This window comes from Uloborus diversus, chromosome 4, assembly GCF_026930045.1.
Source record: "Uloborus diversus isolate 005 chromosome 4, Udiv.v.3.1, whole genome shotgun sequence".
In the NCBI taxonomy this organism is placed as follows: domain Eukaryota; kingdom Metazoa; phylum Arthropoda; class Arachnida; order Araneae; family Uloboridae; genus Uloborus; species Uloborus diversus.
Genome location: NC_072734.1, coordinates 110,597,356 through 110,617,171, shown reverse-complemented (window position 1 = coordinate 110,617,171; position 19,816 = coordinate 110,597,356). Strand labels below are relative to the sequence as shown.

Here is a 19,816-nt window from a genome sequence, read left to right as displayed (position 1 = left end):
ATGTAGTTGTATAGTCCAGATTCGAAGTCTTAGTATTTAAAAAGTTATTTTTCAAATACGTTAACAATTTGCGGTCACTTATTACATGGTGGTTATGTGGCATACTATCATGCTTATAAAAATGCTCTGTCGTCAGTACTGTTATAACTAAGAACCAAGGCCGAATTTACCTATTAGCTAAACAGGCTATAGTTAAGAGATCCTGTTTTGTAGGGGTTTTCCAACTCTTGAAAAATTGCATGATTCGTTACTAAAAAATGAAAAGTAGAAAAGATAAATTTCATTTTAAAATGCTTGAAAACCTTGAAATTTTTTAAAAGTTTGGCTACAAACCTTAAATTTTAAAATTTCTATCAAATGGGTGCGGGGAGGGGGGGGGGAATGGGTGAGAGAAATATTTTGTGACACGTGTTTCATATCTTGCTATTTATTTCATCCCTAATAAGCGAATGCAGTACTTTAGAAATTCTTTTTAACCCCCGACACACAAAGGAAGGGGGTTATAAGTTTAACGTATCTGTGTGTGGCACTCTAGCGGCTAAACGGGTGGACCGATTTTGGAGAAAAAAAATTTTGTTCGAAAGGAGAGTTGATCGAGGGTGTTCTTAGCTAGGTTGCGTTTTCGGATGACATTAATTAACAAAGATATTAATTTAAAATCTAAAAGGTTTTTCGCGATTTTTGCAATGAAAACATATTTAAAAATTTAAATGTTTTGTACCAAAATAAAGAGGTTTTTTTTTTCTTTTCTGCGTTTGATAGAATGTATTTGGAACTTCCATGTTACATATAACTCGAATTATAACGCTTTATAAAGCTGATTTTAAATACGGCTAAGCCTTTATTTACGCGATCGGTAACCGAATTCATTGTTGGCCAACATGGAAAGAAAATGCAATGATTTGAAATTTTTATCCGTTGCCAGTTTCTATTTGTTCACAAATAAAATACTTGTAATTGATTTTTAACAGTACAAGGCTTTTTAAAGGATTTTCAATTTTCCTTCTTGAATCTACATTTGCCGGGGTAATCGGGGATTTTAAAACAAATTAATTTTTGTCCCACTTGTGTATTGCTTGCTTTTATATAACTTCTGCACGTTGTCAATCTGTTCAGTTAGCTAGGAAAAAAAAATACACAATCCCTATTTCTTTTAGTTTTCTAGCCTGCACTACTTGTAATTAAAAAAAAAAAAAGTTGTTGCAATGCGAAATCTATAGCTTATTCTTTATTTAATTTAAAAAGAGCTGTTTCTTACAAAGTTTTTAAAGCTTAACCTATGCAACCAAGTACTAAAATATCAGAGACTGAAAAGTGCAAGTGAAGTCCTTAACATATTTTTAATTGCTCTAGAGTCCATGAAAATAATTAGACAAGTCTTTCGAGCTCTAAAGCAAAGTGTTCCAATTTATTTCTCATGGAGTGCTTAAATTATGAATTGTCCAAATGGACAGTATCATTATGATGCTATATAGTTATCTATTTTCTAAATCTGTGCACCATTTATTTTAAAGCAATTTTTTACTATTGAACATTTTACATTTAATTTATTATAGTATTTGTCGGTGAGTTGGAGTTGGAGGGGTGATCAAAAACGAGTTGCCCCGAAAGTAATAATGCATAAATAAACTTTTCTCCTCCCTCGCTCTTTCTTTCTATCGGCTGCTGACATGATTTGTCGAACCAAAACAACTTTTAATTTGTATTATCTTAATTTGCAAAGGAGTATATAACTTTAAAGAAATTTTGTTTGCCTATTTTACCCCCATATTTTTGTAGTTCCAATTACCCCTTATATGGCTTCAAAATGCAGAATTTTATGTCTATTTATTAAATTTTTCTCTGGGGGAGAAACCCCCGGACCCCCCAAATTTGGGGATATTCTGCACCCCAACTACAGGAGAGCCCTTTACTACTCTCATGATACCATTGCCCCTCTTAAGGTCAAACCCAAAAGCTTGAAGTACAACTCTAGCAGAACAAAATGCATTTGAGACAGGTAAACAAAATTGCATTTGGGGGAGTTGAATAAAAAAAAAAAAAGGAAAAGAGCTTTCCCAGAAAGTGATTTCTTTCTTCTGGAAAAAAATTGTCCCCCCCCCCCAAAAAAAATATATATATGTGAACATGCACCTAAAAATATAGGCGCCCCCAACTAGTCTTTCCACCGCCCTCTTCGGAGACCCAGCACGGGCCTGGGTGTGTGGTATCTTTAAGAGGGATCATTCTTGAGGAGGGTTCCATAAATTTTGCAACGTTGTGCCAATGCTTTTTTTAGAAAGGGGGGGGGGAGAGAGAGTAGTTGTTGAAACCAAACTTAGATATAAAAGGCCAGCATCTTATGACTATCCCACCCAGTCAGTAAAAAATGCTACTAAGTTTTAAAAAAAGTTAACTAAAATTTAGCCTAGAATTTAGATTATAACCTCAAAATTTAGATCAAGCGAACATTTTACTAAAAATAAATTATTTAAAAAACATATTATATTTTGATAGTTGTTATAACACTAAACAAACAAAAACTTGAAGAGGAAAAATTAGACTATTTTGTTTGATTTTACTACTTACAGATTTTTCGGCACACCAAGATATTCTTCCCAGTACACATCAAAATCTTTAAACTGATATGTATAAATAAGAATTAGAACCAGCATGGAAAAAACAATAACGGTAAGCCAGAACCCATACATTATTTTCCGCCAGTTTCTATAAGAAAACTGAAAAAGAAAAAGTAGGATTTTATTTACGGGATAAAATTATGATAAAATATAAGTTCTCAATTTGGATAAGTAAAACAAAGTACCATTGTAAGTTAAGTGCACAGACATTGACAAATGCTTGTAAACAGAGCATAATCATCAAATGAGCCTCCAGGGAACAGACAATAAATTTTAAGGGTTCAACAATCAATACAATCTTATTTTCTTGTAACTCTGAAGTGACTTCAGCACATATTTATTAAATACTTTTCCTGCTTTGAAATGTAACTGCTGTTATTTACCAAATTACATCATTGTTTAAGATGAAGAACTAATTGTTAAGAACTAATTATCGCCGAATTATATTTCTTATGAGTAACATGTGCTGTAATTTTCATATATTTAAAAGCCTTATGGCTATACAAGGTTGAGTTAATCATTCCCAGCTTGCCATTAACTAATGCTGGAAGTTAATCAATGGTTTGTTCATTTACTCAAAAAACATCAACTAATACAATAGATCTTACTAATTTATAGTAAGTAAGTCCTCGCAATATAATTATAATATATTCTGATGGCTGAACATCAAGAACTAGACACAGATAAAATTAGCAAATTATAAAATGAAAAACAGATTATAAAAATAATATTTCAAAGCTTACCTGAAACATTAGAATGAAGAATAAGAATAGAAACATATAGACTATGCGATATACAACAACCACGGATCCACCAAGTGATATCACCATCAGCATTGTTGCAACAACCCATATCCAGTACTTCGTTAACAAATTGGAGATAAATTCAGCAATTATTCTTATATAAGGGTTAGGTGTTATTGTCGAAGGAACGATGCTAAAGTGCCTTTTCACAGCTGAAAAGAAGATAAACATCTTTAGTCGAGTTTCAATGCAAAAACAAATGGGATGAGCAAGGACAGAATGCTTTTGTCACATGACAATCATGACATATTATTAAATGACAGTAACAAATGATCATAACTTTATAAACTGTAGCAAAACACTTTATTTTGATACTGGCAACTGTGGCAACTTTGGTCTTTGCTTGTATGTAACATGTTGGCCAATTATAAGTTTAAGTTTAATTTTACATTGAAGTTCAAAAATAAACTAAGTATAAACCAACCAGAGATCTGTGGTGCGTCTATTAGACAGGGATGTCCAGCCCCCTCACAATAAGGATGCACATCTCCCCTAAATATTGCTAAGACTCCCTCAAAACAAGAGAAAAAACCCTCAAAACACCCTCCCCTTAAAAATTTCAATGGTGCAGTCTGCCCTTCTAACTCCCTAGGTGGGCACCCCTGTATTAGAGACATGCATAAATTTAACAAAAATAATTCATTTATTAAAATGACTGGAACTATTGAAAACCTTTAAAATACCAAAGAGCAGGTAAACAAAATATTCAAAAACAAATTATACTGACTGACAAAAGTTATAACTATCACAAAATACCCCAAAACATAGGATCAAAAAAGTCACCAGTTCTTAAGTTCAAGTAATCCACTATTTTCTATAATTAGATCCCATCTGCAGAGACACATAATACTTAGAAGAAAACACTTGATAATTGCACTTTAATCCAATGAACATGATGTAACACGGTTCAATAGCAGGTCTGTACGCTGCCAATAACTAAACACCCCAGATGGCTGGAATAACAAAAAACAGCAGTTTCCTACTTTGTGATCTCAGATCAAATTTCACGAAGGTATTCCCGGTCTAAGCAAGACTGCCAACACAAAATGAACTCATATTTAAAACATATCCTCTCCTTTCAACATTTTGAGACAATTGAAAAGAGATTATCTCTACTGAATACGACATAGGAGAGTGATTATCACTTATTTGTTTCAAGGGTCTAATAGGTGTAATAGGTGGCAGTACTCACTTAACTTAATCATTATTGGTAGTACTGATTGACTTTTTGTAGGTTGGGCCATAGCTACCCGCAAAGCTTAAGTTACCCCAGTTGATGGTGTGTCAATGCCATAGATTAGTTGCATAGGTTCAAGATGATCTTATGTATCGAAATACCAAAAAAAAAGGGCTTAGTCTAATGTGAAAAAAATCTTGCTACTTAAATTAATGAAAATAATAGCTTAAAATCAGGTGTTTAGTATTAAAACCAGCTGAATCCATGAATTTTCAATGATATTTTTTCTTCTTTTTCCATAATTTGATACTTCTTGGTAAATACTATCACACTGCAAAAAGTTTCAAAGCACATCCAGCTCAATCAGGTTGAAAAACAGGGGCCCCCGAACTTAAATTTTTAGGGCGGGGTGCAGAAATTCTCAATTTGCTGAATAAAACTCCAAACTTTGCCAAATGATGGTGATTTTGCCGATAGATAATAGTTTTTTCCAAAATGTCAGACAAATCTAGCAAAAAAGGAAATTTTTGAAAGGTCACAATGATCTCCTGTAACCTCCCATCAGGGTCCCTCTGTCAAAAGCTGCTGTATAAATGGGTTTTCTTTGAAAAACGCCTAATCCACGAATGCTTTTCAGCTCTCATGTATCATTTAAAAAAGTAGACTCAGCTGGTTTTGATACTAAACACCTAAAATACACAACAAAATGTAGGTTATAGTCAGTGCTTTTAAAATCAAACTTAATCAGTCAATAACACACAAATTAAAGATTAAACATTAAAAAAAAGAGCAAGTTCAAAAAGTTTGAAATGTATTAAACTATAGCTTAAAGTAGCATGCAAATTAGTAGCAATAACATAGTAGAACAGAAGCAAATTTATAATAAAAGGACAATAACCATATGTTCCAAGCATTTGTTTATGATTTTATATCCTAAATAAAAATGCGATTTAAATGAAATTTAGGTTTTAACAGTAATTTTCTCAAAGCCTAAACCAGTAATGTCTAACCTACGGCCCACAGGACAGATGTTGCTCACAAAGCCGATCCATGTGGTACAGTGTTGCAGATTAAAAAATATATTCTGGAACATTCCAAAACAAGACAGTCTTTATAGATAGTTTTTATTCAGTATTACAAATATTGAAGAGCATCAATATAAGAAAAATTTCAACAATTCATATCCAAAAACTTCACAGAAATTAAACCTAAGCCAGAAAAAAAAACTTATAAGTGTTTTTTAATGCTAGATATTTCTATAGAATTAGACTAGATGTATAGCTCAACCGTGTAAAAACTTTTGCACAAAATTTTTAAAATCTGAATAAGGGTAAAAGTCAAAAGGTTTTTTCCATATCAACATATGAAGATGTATATTTTATGTTTTCTCCTTGAGATATTTCAATTAAGAAAGGTGTGAATATTAGTGTTAGTAGCAGTAATAGGATCAAAATAAAATATCATTATCAAAAACAGCATGCAGCAGAATGAACAAACTACACTACTTAATATGATATGCAGGTGAAAATTAAATAGCATTAAATGGCATACAAATTATCAGCATATCCCTTCGTACTTAATTGGGTTAGGCATTATTACAAATTTTGTAAATAGTAAATATTTTTGTAATTAATTTCTTGTAATTAGGCTAAATTTGGAGTTTGTTCCAAAACCTTTGTTGTCCTTTCATCCAAAATTATTGCAGTAACTTAACCTGTAAATAGTTTCTTATAGTGAATACACAACCCCCTGATATTCAATTGCAGTATATGGTCCCTGATAAACTTAGTGAATGAATCCAGAAAGAAATGGAAATTCGGGAAGCATGTCAAATGGCATGGAAATTTCTTAGCAGTTATAAATAGCCGTGTGGCATGTGAATGAGAAGAGAGTGAGTTAGTCTGCTTTTTAACCCTCAGCACGTTGTGTTGGAGAGCGTTGAGCTCTGTGATTGTGAAGCCTTTGCTGTGTTTTACATATTTTGACGTAAATACATGTGCTACCGTTGAGTTTACAATGTTAATTGATATTTGCCTAATTGCTATGGTTACTTTAGCAGTTGTCAACTACATTTCTTGTACATAGCTGTAAATAAATCTGTTTTCTCAAGAACTGTGACGTCATTTAAAGAATTTCTTGAAGCGGTCGGACTCGTAACAGTATTTATTTAATAATATCACTATATGTTATGAACAGAACAGGAAATTCCAAGTGTTCTGTGGGGATGTCTTTAAAACCATAAATGTGTTCTTCGATCAACATTTTCATCTGTGAGGAATTTAGTTTCAGAAATTTAATTTATTACATGCGATAAATTACAATAAAGACATAACTACTACTAAAAAGGGGAAATAAAACATTTTGAAAGCTAACACACAAACAGGGATATGTGATCTTGAAAAACATACACGGCTTAGGACAGGTAGGATGAGCGGTATTATAAGAAATGTTAAAAGGTTCCAGCATCAAACCTTCTGCAATGTCTTGCTGTTGGGCTTCTCGGCGCTCTTCAAAAAACTGCCGCATGGTTATCCAAAACATTAATGTGTACATCATCTAAGGCAAATAAACATTACTTGATTACAGAAACAATTACATATACATGTGTATACAGGTTTTTCCGTTTTAACCTGCAAGACCTCTATTTTCTCAACCGTTAGTCCTAGATGTATACTTCCAATTGCAAAAATGTTCGAAATCGGATGCAGAGTTAAGATAGTGAAAGCATGAAGCAAAAATTTAAATGAGTCAAAAAGTACAAAATTTAACATTTTATACGAGCCCTAGGTCCCGTAATAATATTTAGAGAAATAATCCAAATTGAAAACTATTACTGACACCATTATAGATATATTATATGATATTCCATTTAAAAGTTTTAAGGGACCATACAGAAGATGAGATTGGAACTTATCGCCTTTTAGAAGAATGGCAGGTTGTCAAAGTAGAAAATCAAAGTATTTATATTTTTTCATTGTTATTCAAAAATAAAGGCAAATGTTATGTGGTACATATGAGTGTACATATAATTTTAAACACTTGTTAACAGCTATATTTTCCCCCCAAAAGTTGTTGACGGCTAGTGAAAAGTGGTGTAAGTCACAAAACGCTGCGTTTCATATCTCCGTGAATAGTGGCCGTACTAATTTTAAACTTTTTGTGTTGGAATAATTTTTCAATGGGAGTTATTTTGCTAAACATAAGTTAGAGGACCTAGGGTCCAAATAAAAAGTTAAATTTTGTATTTTTTGACTTATTTTTATTTTTGCTTCAAACTTTCAATATCTTAACTCTGCATTTGATTTTGAACATTTTTGCAATTGGATGTATACATCTAGGACTAACAGTTGCAAAAATAAAGGTCTTGCAAGCTAAAACAGAACACCCTGTATATAAGAAGTTGTAAGAAGAAAAAGGAAAAATTAAGTAATTAGTTAACAAGTAGACAAAATTAGAATACATAATTTCTCAAATGAAAAAAAATAAACCAAATGCAAAATATAAAATATCTGCTTCAAACTGATTTCAGCAGCAGTGGAAGTCTCAAGTACTAAGTACTAGAACACCATTGCACCAAATAAGTAGACAATTAGGCACATGAAAAAAAAATCCAGAAAATGTCTAAAATAAAGTATATATATATATCAAAGAAAAATATATATTTTTAAGTAAATATATATTTTTTAACTTGTACAACAATGAAGGATAGTTGAAGAAAACTAAATTTGCAATAAAGATTGCATATGCTTCAATTCAATGGGTTCAAACAACTTGTGAAATTTACAACTTACTTTCATGTATGAAAACTAAAGTGCATGAAAATGAAGTTAACAGATTAGTGCAATTACAAATATTTTCTACCTTAATTTCACTGCTTTTCACAGAATCTCCAACAATCCAAATAGCAACTTTTAAAAGCAGCGTTAGTTTTTACTAAGTAAAAATTGATAAAAACTGCATTCAGTAAAACTTTATTTTTTCACCCCTCAGACACAGAACTTTGAAAAAATGCTTTAAAATGGAAGAAAAGTTCATGCAACCACATGGGCGTAGTTAGACGGGGTCAGTGTGGGGCAATAGCCTCTCCCTAGAATATAACTTCAGACTCCAACGCTCATTTCAAATAATACTAAACATGATTTTAAGTCTTGAAAAATATCTGGGCGAGAGCCAAATTACTGCTTTTTCTGCTATCACTAACCAAAAATACCAGTAAATGTTTTTTTAGGGAGAGAGAGGGACTATATATAGAATTTCAAGCAATTTCCCGAGTTCCGTACGGGGGGGGGGGGGGGGCAACTAAAAAGCCCTGTCTTATTGCGCCCATGTTTGCCCCTCCCTGACAGGAATCCTGGCCATGCCCGTGTGTTAAAAATAGTCACAAATATTTTGGTGTAGAAATTCGAGCCAGATGTGAACATAATTCAATATTTTTTAATAATGCGTTCATGTCAGTTTTAGTCTTCCTTTTGCCATTAAATTAAAATTCAGTTTTACAAACTAAATGACACGAAAATAAACGTTTCAAAAATAAATACTTCATTAAAAACATTTAAAAATAAAATAATAACAAAAAGAAAAAAAAAACAATTACTTTTATTGCCAATGGTTGGTATGTAAGATCTCCATACTTCACTAATCCGATCTGAGCAACATTTTTACTGAAACAAGGAAGCTCATCATCTTTCAAATTCAAGCCAAAAATGTATTGTAAAAGCAACAATGCTTCAGCATAAAAAACAAGAGCTGGTGAGGATCGCAAGCAAGCTTGCCGGGAATTGGGAGACATCCAAAGAATACAAGACCATAGCAGCAAAACAAAAGTAAGCCAACTATGATATGTAATACTCCAGGTCTAGAAAATAGAACAAATTCAGTTAAAAGTACGAAGAAATTAGCTTTACACTTTTTTACACAAACATATACAATATCTCAAAAGAAAAAGAACAATATTTCTCAGAAGAAAACAACCATTCTTAATTTTTTTGTTTATTTATGAATTTATATTTTAAATGAAGCTTAACTTTTAAAAGACAATACTTTTAATAATGATAATAATAACAGCAACAATAATTTTAAAATCTACAACAGGAATTCTCAATCAATGAACTGCTGGTTTCCCCTGAACTGGTACCAGCCCACGGGAAACTTTGCAGTTTCCTTAGGAGCTGTCCATAGATGATGTCACTCATTGTTCAACAGTTTTGACAATTTTTTTCCCCTGTGCCACACTTCACCTTACCCTACCGCCTACCTCCTTATAACAAGCCACGCTATTTTCATAAACATAAAGTTATTAAAAAAAGTGTGATGTCACACATTTCTTGCCTCTCCACCTCCCCCCTGTCAAAAACTCGGAATTATCTTTTTTTACACTGAACTTTTCACTTTATTCTTTAAAAAAAATACCGATAAGCGAATTTTTTTTAATTTTGTCTGAGCCATGGGTCAGAAAGTGTTGAGAAATGCTGACCTACATAATACTTTTTTCCTTCAATATTTATGTATTAATATACGAAAAATTTGGAAAACAGTTTTTGCTGAAACTTTTGAATACTTGCCATCTATTATTTTAATATATATATATATATATATATATATATATATATATATATATATATATATATAAATTAAACTGAAAGTCTTGTCCTGCTTTTCAGTGGCTACAAAACTGTGTCCATTTGTTGAGGCATCTCAAAAAAAATTCAGAGCATAATCAGGAGGAATTCACTATCTTATGAACTACTTACAAGTACTTTGAATGTTGAAAAATAAAACAATATTTTCAAGGACTAACTAGTTTTTTGGGTTCACTATTCAGAAAACCAGATGAGTAGCATTGCACCTGATTGCTACTTTACCACTGTTCAAAAACATGTGGTTACCAGATTTTATTTGAATTATTTATTCATCCCCCCGCCTGATTTTTTCGCACTTTGGTTTCAAGCAATGCATGCCAATTCATATGTGTATGCATGTACATATAAACTATTCCCATATCAAAATTGTTAATCCCCCCGCCCCAAAAAAAAAAAAAGATTGAGCTCAAGGAAAAACTATTCCAATGTTCAGAAAGTCAGATGTGCAGCACTGTAGCTTGGCATTTCTTTAGCATTGTTCAATGATATGCAGTGGTGCCCACCTGGGGTGGGGGTCATGGCGCAGACTGCGTCACTGAATTAAAATTTTTAGGGGGATTGAGGGGTATTTTCCCGTTTTGGAGGGCTCTTGCTTTTGGGAGGGTCTTTGGAATATTTAAGGGGGATGTGCCCTTGATCTTATGGGGGGCAACCCTGCAATATGTGTTCATTAAATTTAATGTTCATTTCTATACTACTTATTTTTTAAATATACTTATTAAAAATTATTTACTTTTTCAATAGCATAGCCCTCATTTTCAATTGATCAACAGCAACTGGCTTTCCCCATTGAAAAGTTCTAGGATCAATTTTCCCCACAATGAAAAGGGATGCCATCAACTTTTATGGTGCTACTTCATCTGCTAATTTGATGGACAAGATGAAATTGGCTTTATAGAAGATTTAGTTCTTTAAGCCAAATTTACCACCACCATTACAACATTCATCAACTTCCAGGGCCAGATTTAGGGGAGGGCAGGCGGCCTCCACAACAAAGGGGCCCCCACAATAGAATTTTTACAAAATATCCTAACTTTGACAGATCGAAAATATCCCATATATACATATATATCAAAATATTCGGATATATATCAAAGTATCGGATATTTTCGAAAATATGATGATCTTTTCGAACCCTGATTAGGGGCCTCCACTCCTTTGTTGCCCTGGGGCCTCACACTTCCCTTCAGCCCTGTCAACTTCATAAAAGATTTTTACACTTTTTACATACATTTAAAAATGTCATTTGAAAATAGGATTAACAAGGACATCCCTACCATCATTACAATGAGAGTGACCACGTAGCTTCCTCTGGCAATTAGCTTTAAACCAGATAGAATAGGGCTGAAAACTTTTTTACACTTTGAGCCAAAACTCTTTGGTACCACAACCTTCTCTTCTTCAGTTTGATCAAGAAGCAGTTCTGGTGTATCACTTTCACTTGTCCATATGATACTTCCATTTGCATCAACAGCCAGTGTTTCTTTCACAGCTGCATCACTGCTGTCAATGGTGCGGTAAGACCTCCCAGTGTGATCTTCCTCCAGAAGCTAAAAGATATTTTCAAAAAATATTGCAGAAATCGATGCAGCAAACCAACACGATTACTTTCAAACAAGTAAAAAAGTCAAAAATTTTTAGTAATTAGTAGAGACGTACCGAATACTCGGTAACTACTCGGTACTCGGCCTACTCGGCCAATTTGCCGAGTACTCGGTACTCGGCCAAATTCTGATCAGATACTCGGCCAATACTGAGTAGTTGCAAAAAATTGAATATTGTCCAAGACATATATACTAAAATTTATTTAAAAAAAAAAGAGCAAGCATTATATTCTGCAATCATTTACAATTAAAATTTAAAAGTCAAATTTAAATTTTGAGAATAATGAAGTTTGTAATGCTTTAATGGAATAAATCTTTATTTTAATGTCAACAAAGTTTATAAAACTTATTTATTAAAAATTACGCAAAAAAGGTAAGTATAATTTTTATATTAAAAATGGATTTTTGCTACAAACAAAAATTAGTTATAAAAAATGTAAAAATGCTTAAAAAATAAAAGGTAATAAAACAACGCTAAAAGTACAATGCAGAAACTCTGCAGACACGTGTTTTGGCGTTACAAGGAATTCCTTTTTCAATGCACAAAATGGGAGCTTGTGGATTTAAAGGCATCCGACAAAAGTCAGATTTTTTTGCCGTGTGTCTTTACATTCTTTAGCTCACATGTTATACACTGAAACAAGTTCCTTGTAACGGGGGGGGGGGGGGCAGAAACACGTGTCTGCAGTGTTCCTGCACATTTGTTTTATCAGCTTTTAAAAATTATTTATGTTTGGCGGACTATAACTATAATTGATTGGTATAAAGTGAAACTCCTCCTAACGGACACCCCTCTTATGCGGACAATTTTTAATTCCCCAGTTCCAATGCAAACAACATTATTAAGCCCCTGTCCAGCAGACATCTCTCTATTGCGGACAAAAAAAATTGTCCTATTAGTGTCTGCATTAGAGGGATTTCACTGTTATTTGTTTTAATTCCAACTTGAGTAATCATACCTTTTATTTATATATTTTTAATTTTTAAAATAATTTTTTTGTAAAATTTTTGACACAAACAAAATTCAAAAAATCAGTAATCCAACGTCAGAAAGCACAAATATTTGCAAAATATTGCAGACACGTGTTTCGGTGCTACAAGGAACACCTTTTTCAATGCAAAGAAATGTGAGCTTCTGGATGAAAAGTCATCCGAGAAAAGCAACACGGTGGAACAGAAGATAGTATAAATATCAAAAACTAGAAATTAAACAAAAACAAAAAAGATAAAATGACACCTGGAGGCAAAATTTATTATATAATTCCATCAGGAAAAAAACCGTTAAGTAATAAATTTTCCAAAAAAACCCATAAACAATGCAAAAAGTCCAAAAATGAAACCACTCTGAATAAATTAGCAATAAATTTGCCAGCGGGAAAAACTATGTGTGAAAGCAATGTATCAAATGGAGAAATGCATTTAAGAACAAAGTGAAGGATAAACATATTGGAATTAGTTGATCACAAAACGAAATAAGAAAGCAAAAAATGAAAAAAATAAAAGTAAGAAATGTACGACGTTTACATAAAAAATAATATAAAAACTAAACCAATTTTAACAAAGGAGTCCACACAGAAGAAAAATAGGGAATTGCAGTAAGATCATTGACTAAATTAGAACGGTTCCTCAGGATGTGGAAAGATTCCCAGAAATCAAGATCCAACGAATTGGGGCATTTTTGGATAATTTGATAAGAGTTAAAGTCAAAAGAATGATTTGATTCCCAACAGTGCTGGGCAATACTGGATTTATTCAGCTGTTGTTTCCTCACATAGTTTTGATGTTCTTTTAACCGAAATTTCAAAGAACGGCGGGTCTGTCCGATGTATCCGAGTCCGCAATTGCAAACAATTTTATAGATCCCACAGCAATTAAGAGGATGAATAGGATCTTTAAGAGAAGAGAAAGAAAGTTTATTAATAGGAGAAAATACCACTTGGAATTGGAATCGCTTCAGAATCTTAGCAACCTGAAAACTAATACCAGGGAAGAAAGGCAGAACAACTAAATTCTTAGTGTTAAAAGTTCTATTAAGAGCAATATTTTGAGATTTTTTGCAAAGTTTTTTATAAATGGAATCAACTAAGGTGGGCGGATAGTCTCTATCAACAGCCACAGCTCTTAAATAGTTGAGTTCCGCATTAAGAAGCTCAGGTGAAGAGCAAATATTCATTGCACGATAAACAAATGTGTTGAAAGCTGAATATTTTTGATTAGGAGGGTGAGACGATAATCTATGTGGGGGTAATGAAACAGCAAAAGGTTTGCGATAAACTGTAGTTTCAAAACCGGACTCAGTTCGAGAAACGAGAACATCCAGAAATGGAAGGCAATTATTCTGTTCTTTTTCACAAGAGAATTGAATATGAGGATCAATGGAATTTAAAATAGATAAAGCATCATCAATGCTTAGTTGATCGTGATTCATAAGAACAAAACAGTCATCAACATAGCGAACATAGAATTGAAACTGTAGTTTCTGAAACAACTTGAGCTCAAAGTAATGCATGTAAATATCACTAAGGATGGGGCTAAGTGGGTTTCCCATTGCCAAACCATCCGACATTATATAAAATTTAGCATTAAAAACAAAGGAACATTGCTTTAGACAAGTTTGAGTAAGGAAAACTAAATCCTCAATTTCCTTAGAAGTAAAATGAAAGTTTTCCTTACTCAAACTTGTCTAAAGCAATGTTCTTGTAAAAGTTCTTGTAAAGCAATGTTCTTGTTTTCTAAAGCAATGTCAATGCTTTAGACAAGTTTGAGTAAGGAAAACTAAATCCTCAATTTCCTTAGAAGTAAAATGAAAGTACTCGGTACTCGGCCAAAGTGCTACTCGGTACGTCTCTAGTAATTAGTAAATAAAAAGTTACATATTCAGTGCAGAGGAAATAGCTTGACAGAAATGAACTTTCGATTTTACTTTTTTTACAAAATTGAAAACACAAATTGAAGAATAAAATAGAAAAATGCGTTAAGTGCCAAAAAAAAATTTTTTTTTCGTCAAAATGAAGTAAATGCCAAGCATTTCACTGTGGTAAACGATTTATGTGCCTATCCCCCCCTAAAAGTACAGAAACCCCTCGTTATATCACGCTTTTTGGGGGACAAATAAAAAGCGTGATACATCCAAAAGCGCGATGTAATTGAGGTTATTAAAAATTGTTATCCATCTAACACATACAAGTAAATTAGCATTCCCTCTTTTTGACATGATTTTCAAATTGTTTCGATATACATGTAGTTCACGAATTTACTATCACACATTGTGAAACTTATACAAGCTTTAAATTTAAGTAAATTTTCAGCATTAATATGAAATGGCGAATAAAGATCATCTTCATTAGCTGCAGTATGATAAGAGCGAGCATTCCAATACCCTATTATTCCCAGTAAACTTTCTAATCCCTGCGTTTTGCAGTAGAAAGGATGTGAAAAGTAAAAGCAACTAGACTGTTTAGAGAAAATTCTTTTGCTCCTCCAGAGCATTCTTCTTTTCTTTGATGCAAATCCTGATTTGTGCAACCAAGCACAAATCTTTTCTGCACTAACAGGTAGTCAGAGAGGGCATTTGTTCTCTTCTACTTGGACCACTTGGACCAGTATGACAGCTGACTGCTGTCTCTCACTCATTGTAAGGATATTAATCACTCATTGTATAAGTATCAATACAAAAGAAAACGTCAAGTAGTTTCCAAACTATATCTTAAACTAAAATATACTGCATGTATGTACTTTGGATAGCAGGAATTGCTGCTGTTTTTCCAGCGAATTCAGAAGAATTGGTGCATCTTTGTTTTGTTCTCATTCACATAAAGAAGATAAAGACCTTTTCTGAGTAATACCAAAAGTTTTCATGAATGGTTTCAAGCTTAAAGCAGAGATTTTTTCAAAGGTTTTAATATTTCGGGAGACAGAAGAAAGGAGCGCTATATATCGAAGCGCGATATAACAAGGAGTTACTGTAGTTTAAAAAAGGTTGTTAGGGTCTGTCAATGGAGCAAGAGTAAGCGCCCGTGCAGTGGAGAGCACAGTAAGTGCCATTGAAGGTTACTTATCTTTGTTGGCCCAATCCAAAATGCAAACAAATGGAAAATGCAGTAAGTGCCACAATCTGCCTGGAATCTTATTTTTGATGCCCTGTAAAATTTATAATTTGGCACTTACTGCATTTTCCGTTTTTAGTCTTCAATTGCTGTATCCTACTCTCAAAGAAAAATGTATTAAAGGGGGGGTGCAGTACAAATCACAATCACAAATACAGAGCATCACATCATTTTTGTTCATCTTAGAAAAATTAATTTTCAAGATTAGAGTTTAATGAAAGAACATTTTCTTCTAAGTTGAGAACATTTTTCCTAGACACAAGTATTTATAATACTCCCAAGTTACTTGGGGGTGGAAAAATTATCTACATGATTTTAATACAGCTGATGTTAATATTAAAACTGTATTAAAGCACGTAATAAAAATAAATCAGTTTCCTTACTTTTCATAGTTTTCCCCTATTTATTAACTTTTGTTTCATTACTGTAGCGAAATCAGTTGTTCACTGCAACAATAATTTCATCAACTAAAGATAATTTTTATAGCACTGAATGATAGGGAACGGGACTAAAAGAAATGTGTTGCAACATTTGTAATCGTAATTCTATTGACAAAAGTTTAACTATAGCATTCTGAAATGCTCAGTAATTCCGTAATTTAATCTGATTTGTTTCTATTTTTTGAACCATTCATTGATTGAATCACGTATCAGTACTTTCATTGGTTCAACTCAGCATCTGATGAAAATTATAATTATTATTTTATTTATTCCTTTGCTTAACAAATGCCATCTGAAGGCATTTTTAAAAAGAATAGAATTATTAATTGACTTTTGATATAATAAATTATTATTTGGTATACAATGAAATGGTTTGATTATGCTTTAACAAAAGCTTGGTTCAAGACAATAGGATGTTTTAACCATTTTTGCCAGTTTTTTTTTTTTTTTTTCTTTCCTTTTATCAGGCAAGATGTATTTTTCTAATAGCAACAGCAGTAAGAAGTTGTTATAGTTTCAATATTAGGGTATTGTGTAGAAGAGTTCATTCAATGTTAACTGCAAAAGAATACCGTACTTTTTTTAGAAGTAGAAGATGGCTAATGATGCAGATGTTTTTAACGTAAAAAAAGTACTTGTACTTCAAAATAAAAATATTCCAGCTTCTCAAGATAAAGACATATCATGGAAAACATGAAATAAGCTGTACACTACAGGTAAAGCTAAAGGAACATGGAGTCAAACCTGACACACTAATATTTAGGGATCGCAGCAAAAGTCTTTCAATATTAGTATTGATTGGAAGTAAATAATTTAGATGCTTTTATTTAGATTTCCAGTCATTGCCAAAATAATACAAACACAATAAACCATTAGAAAATTAACTGAAAATTTAAATTTTGATAGTTACTAAAAGACATATAGAATTGCAAACATTCTCTTTTCTTTTTCCCTTTTGTCATGTTCGAGCATGATAAATATCACAGAAAAATACATTGAAGTCAAGTTTTGCAGCAGACATTGCAAACATTTTCCAATGTTGCAATAAATAAAAAAATTGAAGAAAAAACCTTTTTGCTCACTTTTAGGTGAGCTATCTGTTTCAAATGTTTTTTTCCCTTTACATTTTTTTTTTTTTTTTTTTTTTTTTTTTTTTTTTTATTGCAAAATCAAGAGAATGGACCAAAGCCAGAAGAGTTGGCAAGTTTGGTATAATATTATTGAACAAAAAAAAAGTTGCTCCTTTTTTTTTCTTCTTTTTTTTAAACTACTGCAACAAATATTTATTTTTAACAAACTTCAAAAAATTGAGGAAAGACTTTTAAGATACCCTAAATGAGAAATAGTTTTTATAGAATAATATTTTGCAATAATCAAGCTTTAATGGAAGACATGATTTTTTTTTTTTTTAAATAACTAATAGGAGAGCCACAGACACCAAAATAATTCTTAAACCAGAAAGCTAAAAAGATTATTTCACTCATCATATAACTTAAATTACATTAGGAAAATCGACTCAAACATTCTTACCAGCTGCTGTAAGACACACTCCAGAAAAGCAAGAAAAGAGCAACAGGAAAAAAAGGTTCAATTAATTGAGTTCAGTTAAGCTATATTTTTAATACAATGAAACAAAAACAAATTAGTTATTCTTTAGCGTTTTAACATTAAAGTGTTTACTTAAGTTTAGTATGTTTAACAGAAAAGAGTTTGTGCTTCAGACAAAAGATATTTTTCCAAACAAAATTGAAATAGCTTTTAGTTTATATAGTAAAACTCACTTAAGTTTACTTTGGTATTAAAAGGAAAAAATATTCTTCAAAAGCAAAATTCCAAAATGCAGAAAAAGTAAGACTTGGGAAAATAAGAGGAGGAGAAATATATTACAAAAAGAGGGGAAGGGACACAGGATACCATTAATAATTAACATTTTCTGCAAAAAAAAAAAAAAAACATACACACACATACATTTTAGATTATCTGCTGTTTTATTTTTACTTACAAAATTATTAAGATAATACAGTAACAGATAACAAAATAACATTACATATTTCCCCAAAGAAACCTCAAATCTTTTTGCATTAACAGATTGTTCACCACTGCTAAAGTAAAGAAACACATTTTGAAAAGCATAGAAATAGCAAGCAGCATGTGTTCCTTGTTCTAATTCAGAAAAGCACTATGATGCTAATCACACAACAGATACATAATTCAAACTTTCTGTTTTTTTTTTTTTTTTCTTTTTTTTTCATACTTGTTGTTACATCTTTACAACAACAGAAATAGTTCAATGTTCCATTATATTTTAGACAGCAATAAATCACGATTCTCTGCATAAAAACAATTTTTAATGATGAACAAATGATAGCCAATAAGTAAGCTGGCAACTTGAGGGTGTGTCAATTAAACTATGTAGAAACAATGCTGTGCACATATAAAAAGAAAAAATGTCATCTCAGTTGCAATTGGTGTAAAACCAGCATAACTCTCAAAAGAGTCCTCTGTTTTAAATTGTTCTTTAAAAATTCGCCTGCCAAAACAAAATGTTCATTGCTTGTCAATATTTACCCTGGTTATTCCACTTTTCATTACTTTTTCTTTATCTCTAAGATAATGATTAGCATAACCTGTTTAATGTGTAGTTTAGTTATAGCCGGTGCTTCAAAACTATAGGAACTGCAGAAAACTTTGAAAGTAGTTTTTTTTTGAATGATAAAATGTGTTTGAAAGTGAAAAAGAATATAAAACGAATAGGAGTCAATAAAAAAACTTAAAATTTTGGACAAGTTGAAAATTTTTTGAGTAATAAAAAAGGTAAGGAAGCATACTTCTTAAATAAAGAAACAGCATTTCAGAAATACAGTGGATTAGGAAAACAATGAAATTAGAGAACTCATCAATCCAATTCCACTACATATGATATTCTTGTACTAATCTATAAAAAGCTACTCTCGTTGGATTAACTTATAAAATTCTTTATGCATCTGTTTTTTTTTTTTTTTCTTTTTTTAAATTTAATAGCTCAAGCAACAAGCTATAATATTCAAACAGAAGCTGTCATCGTGGCAGCTAATCTAGCCATCCTGGCGGCTAGTATTCGATCAATATTTGTCATAATACCCAAGTTTCATATAAATATCAAAATCTTAAAAAAAAGTATTACATTTTTTAAAGTATATATTCAATATATATTGATAAAAATACACCACTACATACTGGAGTTGCTTCAATTGTCTTGTAATAAAAGCCATATTCATCAGCCTGTATACATGACGAAATAAATTTGTTAACATAAAAGCAGACAAGCATTATTGGTTAATTGCATAGAACAAAGCACGCAAAGCATTCAAAAGAATAAAAGAGATCTAAACACATGGTTACTTAAACTAAATTTGAATAGACATCTACAAATTAAGAAGAAAACATACT

At 31.9% G+C, this 19,816-nt stretch overlaps 1 protein-coding gene across 1 annotated transcript in view; it reads right to left on the bottom strand.

The window, feature by feature from the left end:
• The window catches only part of LOC129220759 (piezo-type mechanosensitive ion channel component-like), a 146,524-nt gene that overhangs the window by 65,388 nt on the left and 61,320 nt on the right, over nt 1–19,816 (bottom strand). The window contains exons 7-11 of the mRNA XM_054855188.1: nt 11,515–11,787; nt 9,193–9,453; nt 7,070–7,154; nt 3,362–3,573; nt 2,569–2,717 (exon numbers count right to left, since the gene is read on the bottom strand). Of these exons, the coding sequence (XP_054711163.1) occupies nt 2,569–2,717; nt 3,362–3,573; nt 7,070–7,154; nt 9,193–9,453; nt 11,515–11,787 (980 nt within the window). The remainder of the gene's footprint in view (nt 1–2,568; nt 2,718–3,361; nt 3,574–7,069; nt 7,155–9,192; nt 9,454–11,514; nt 11,788–19,816) is intronic.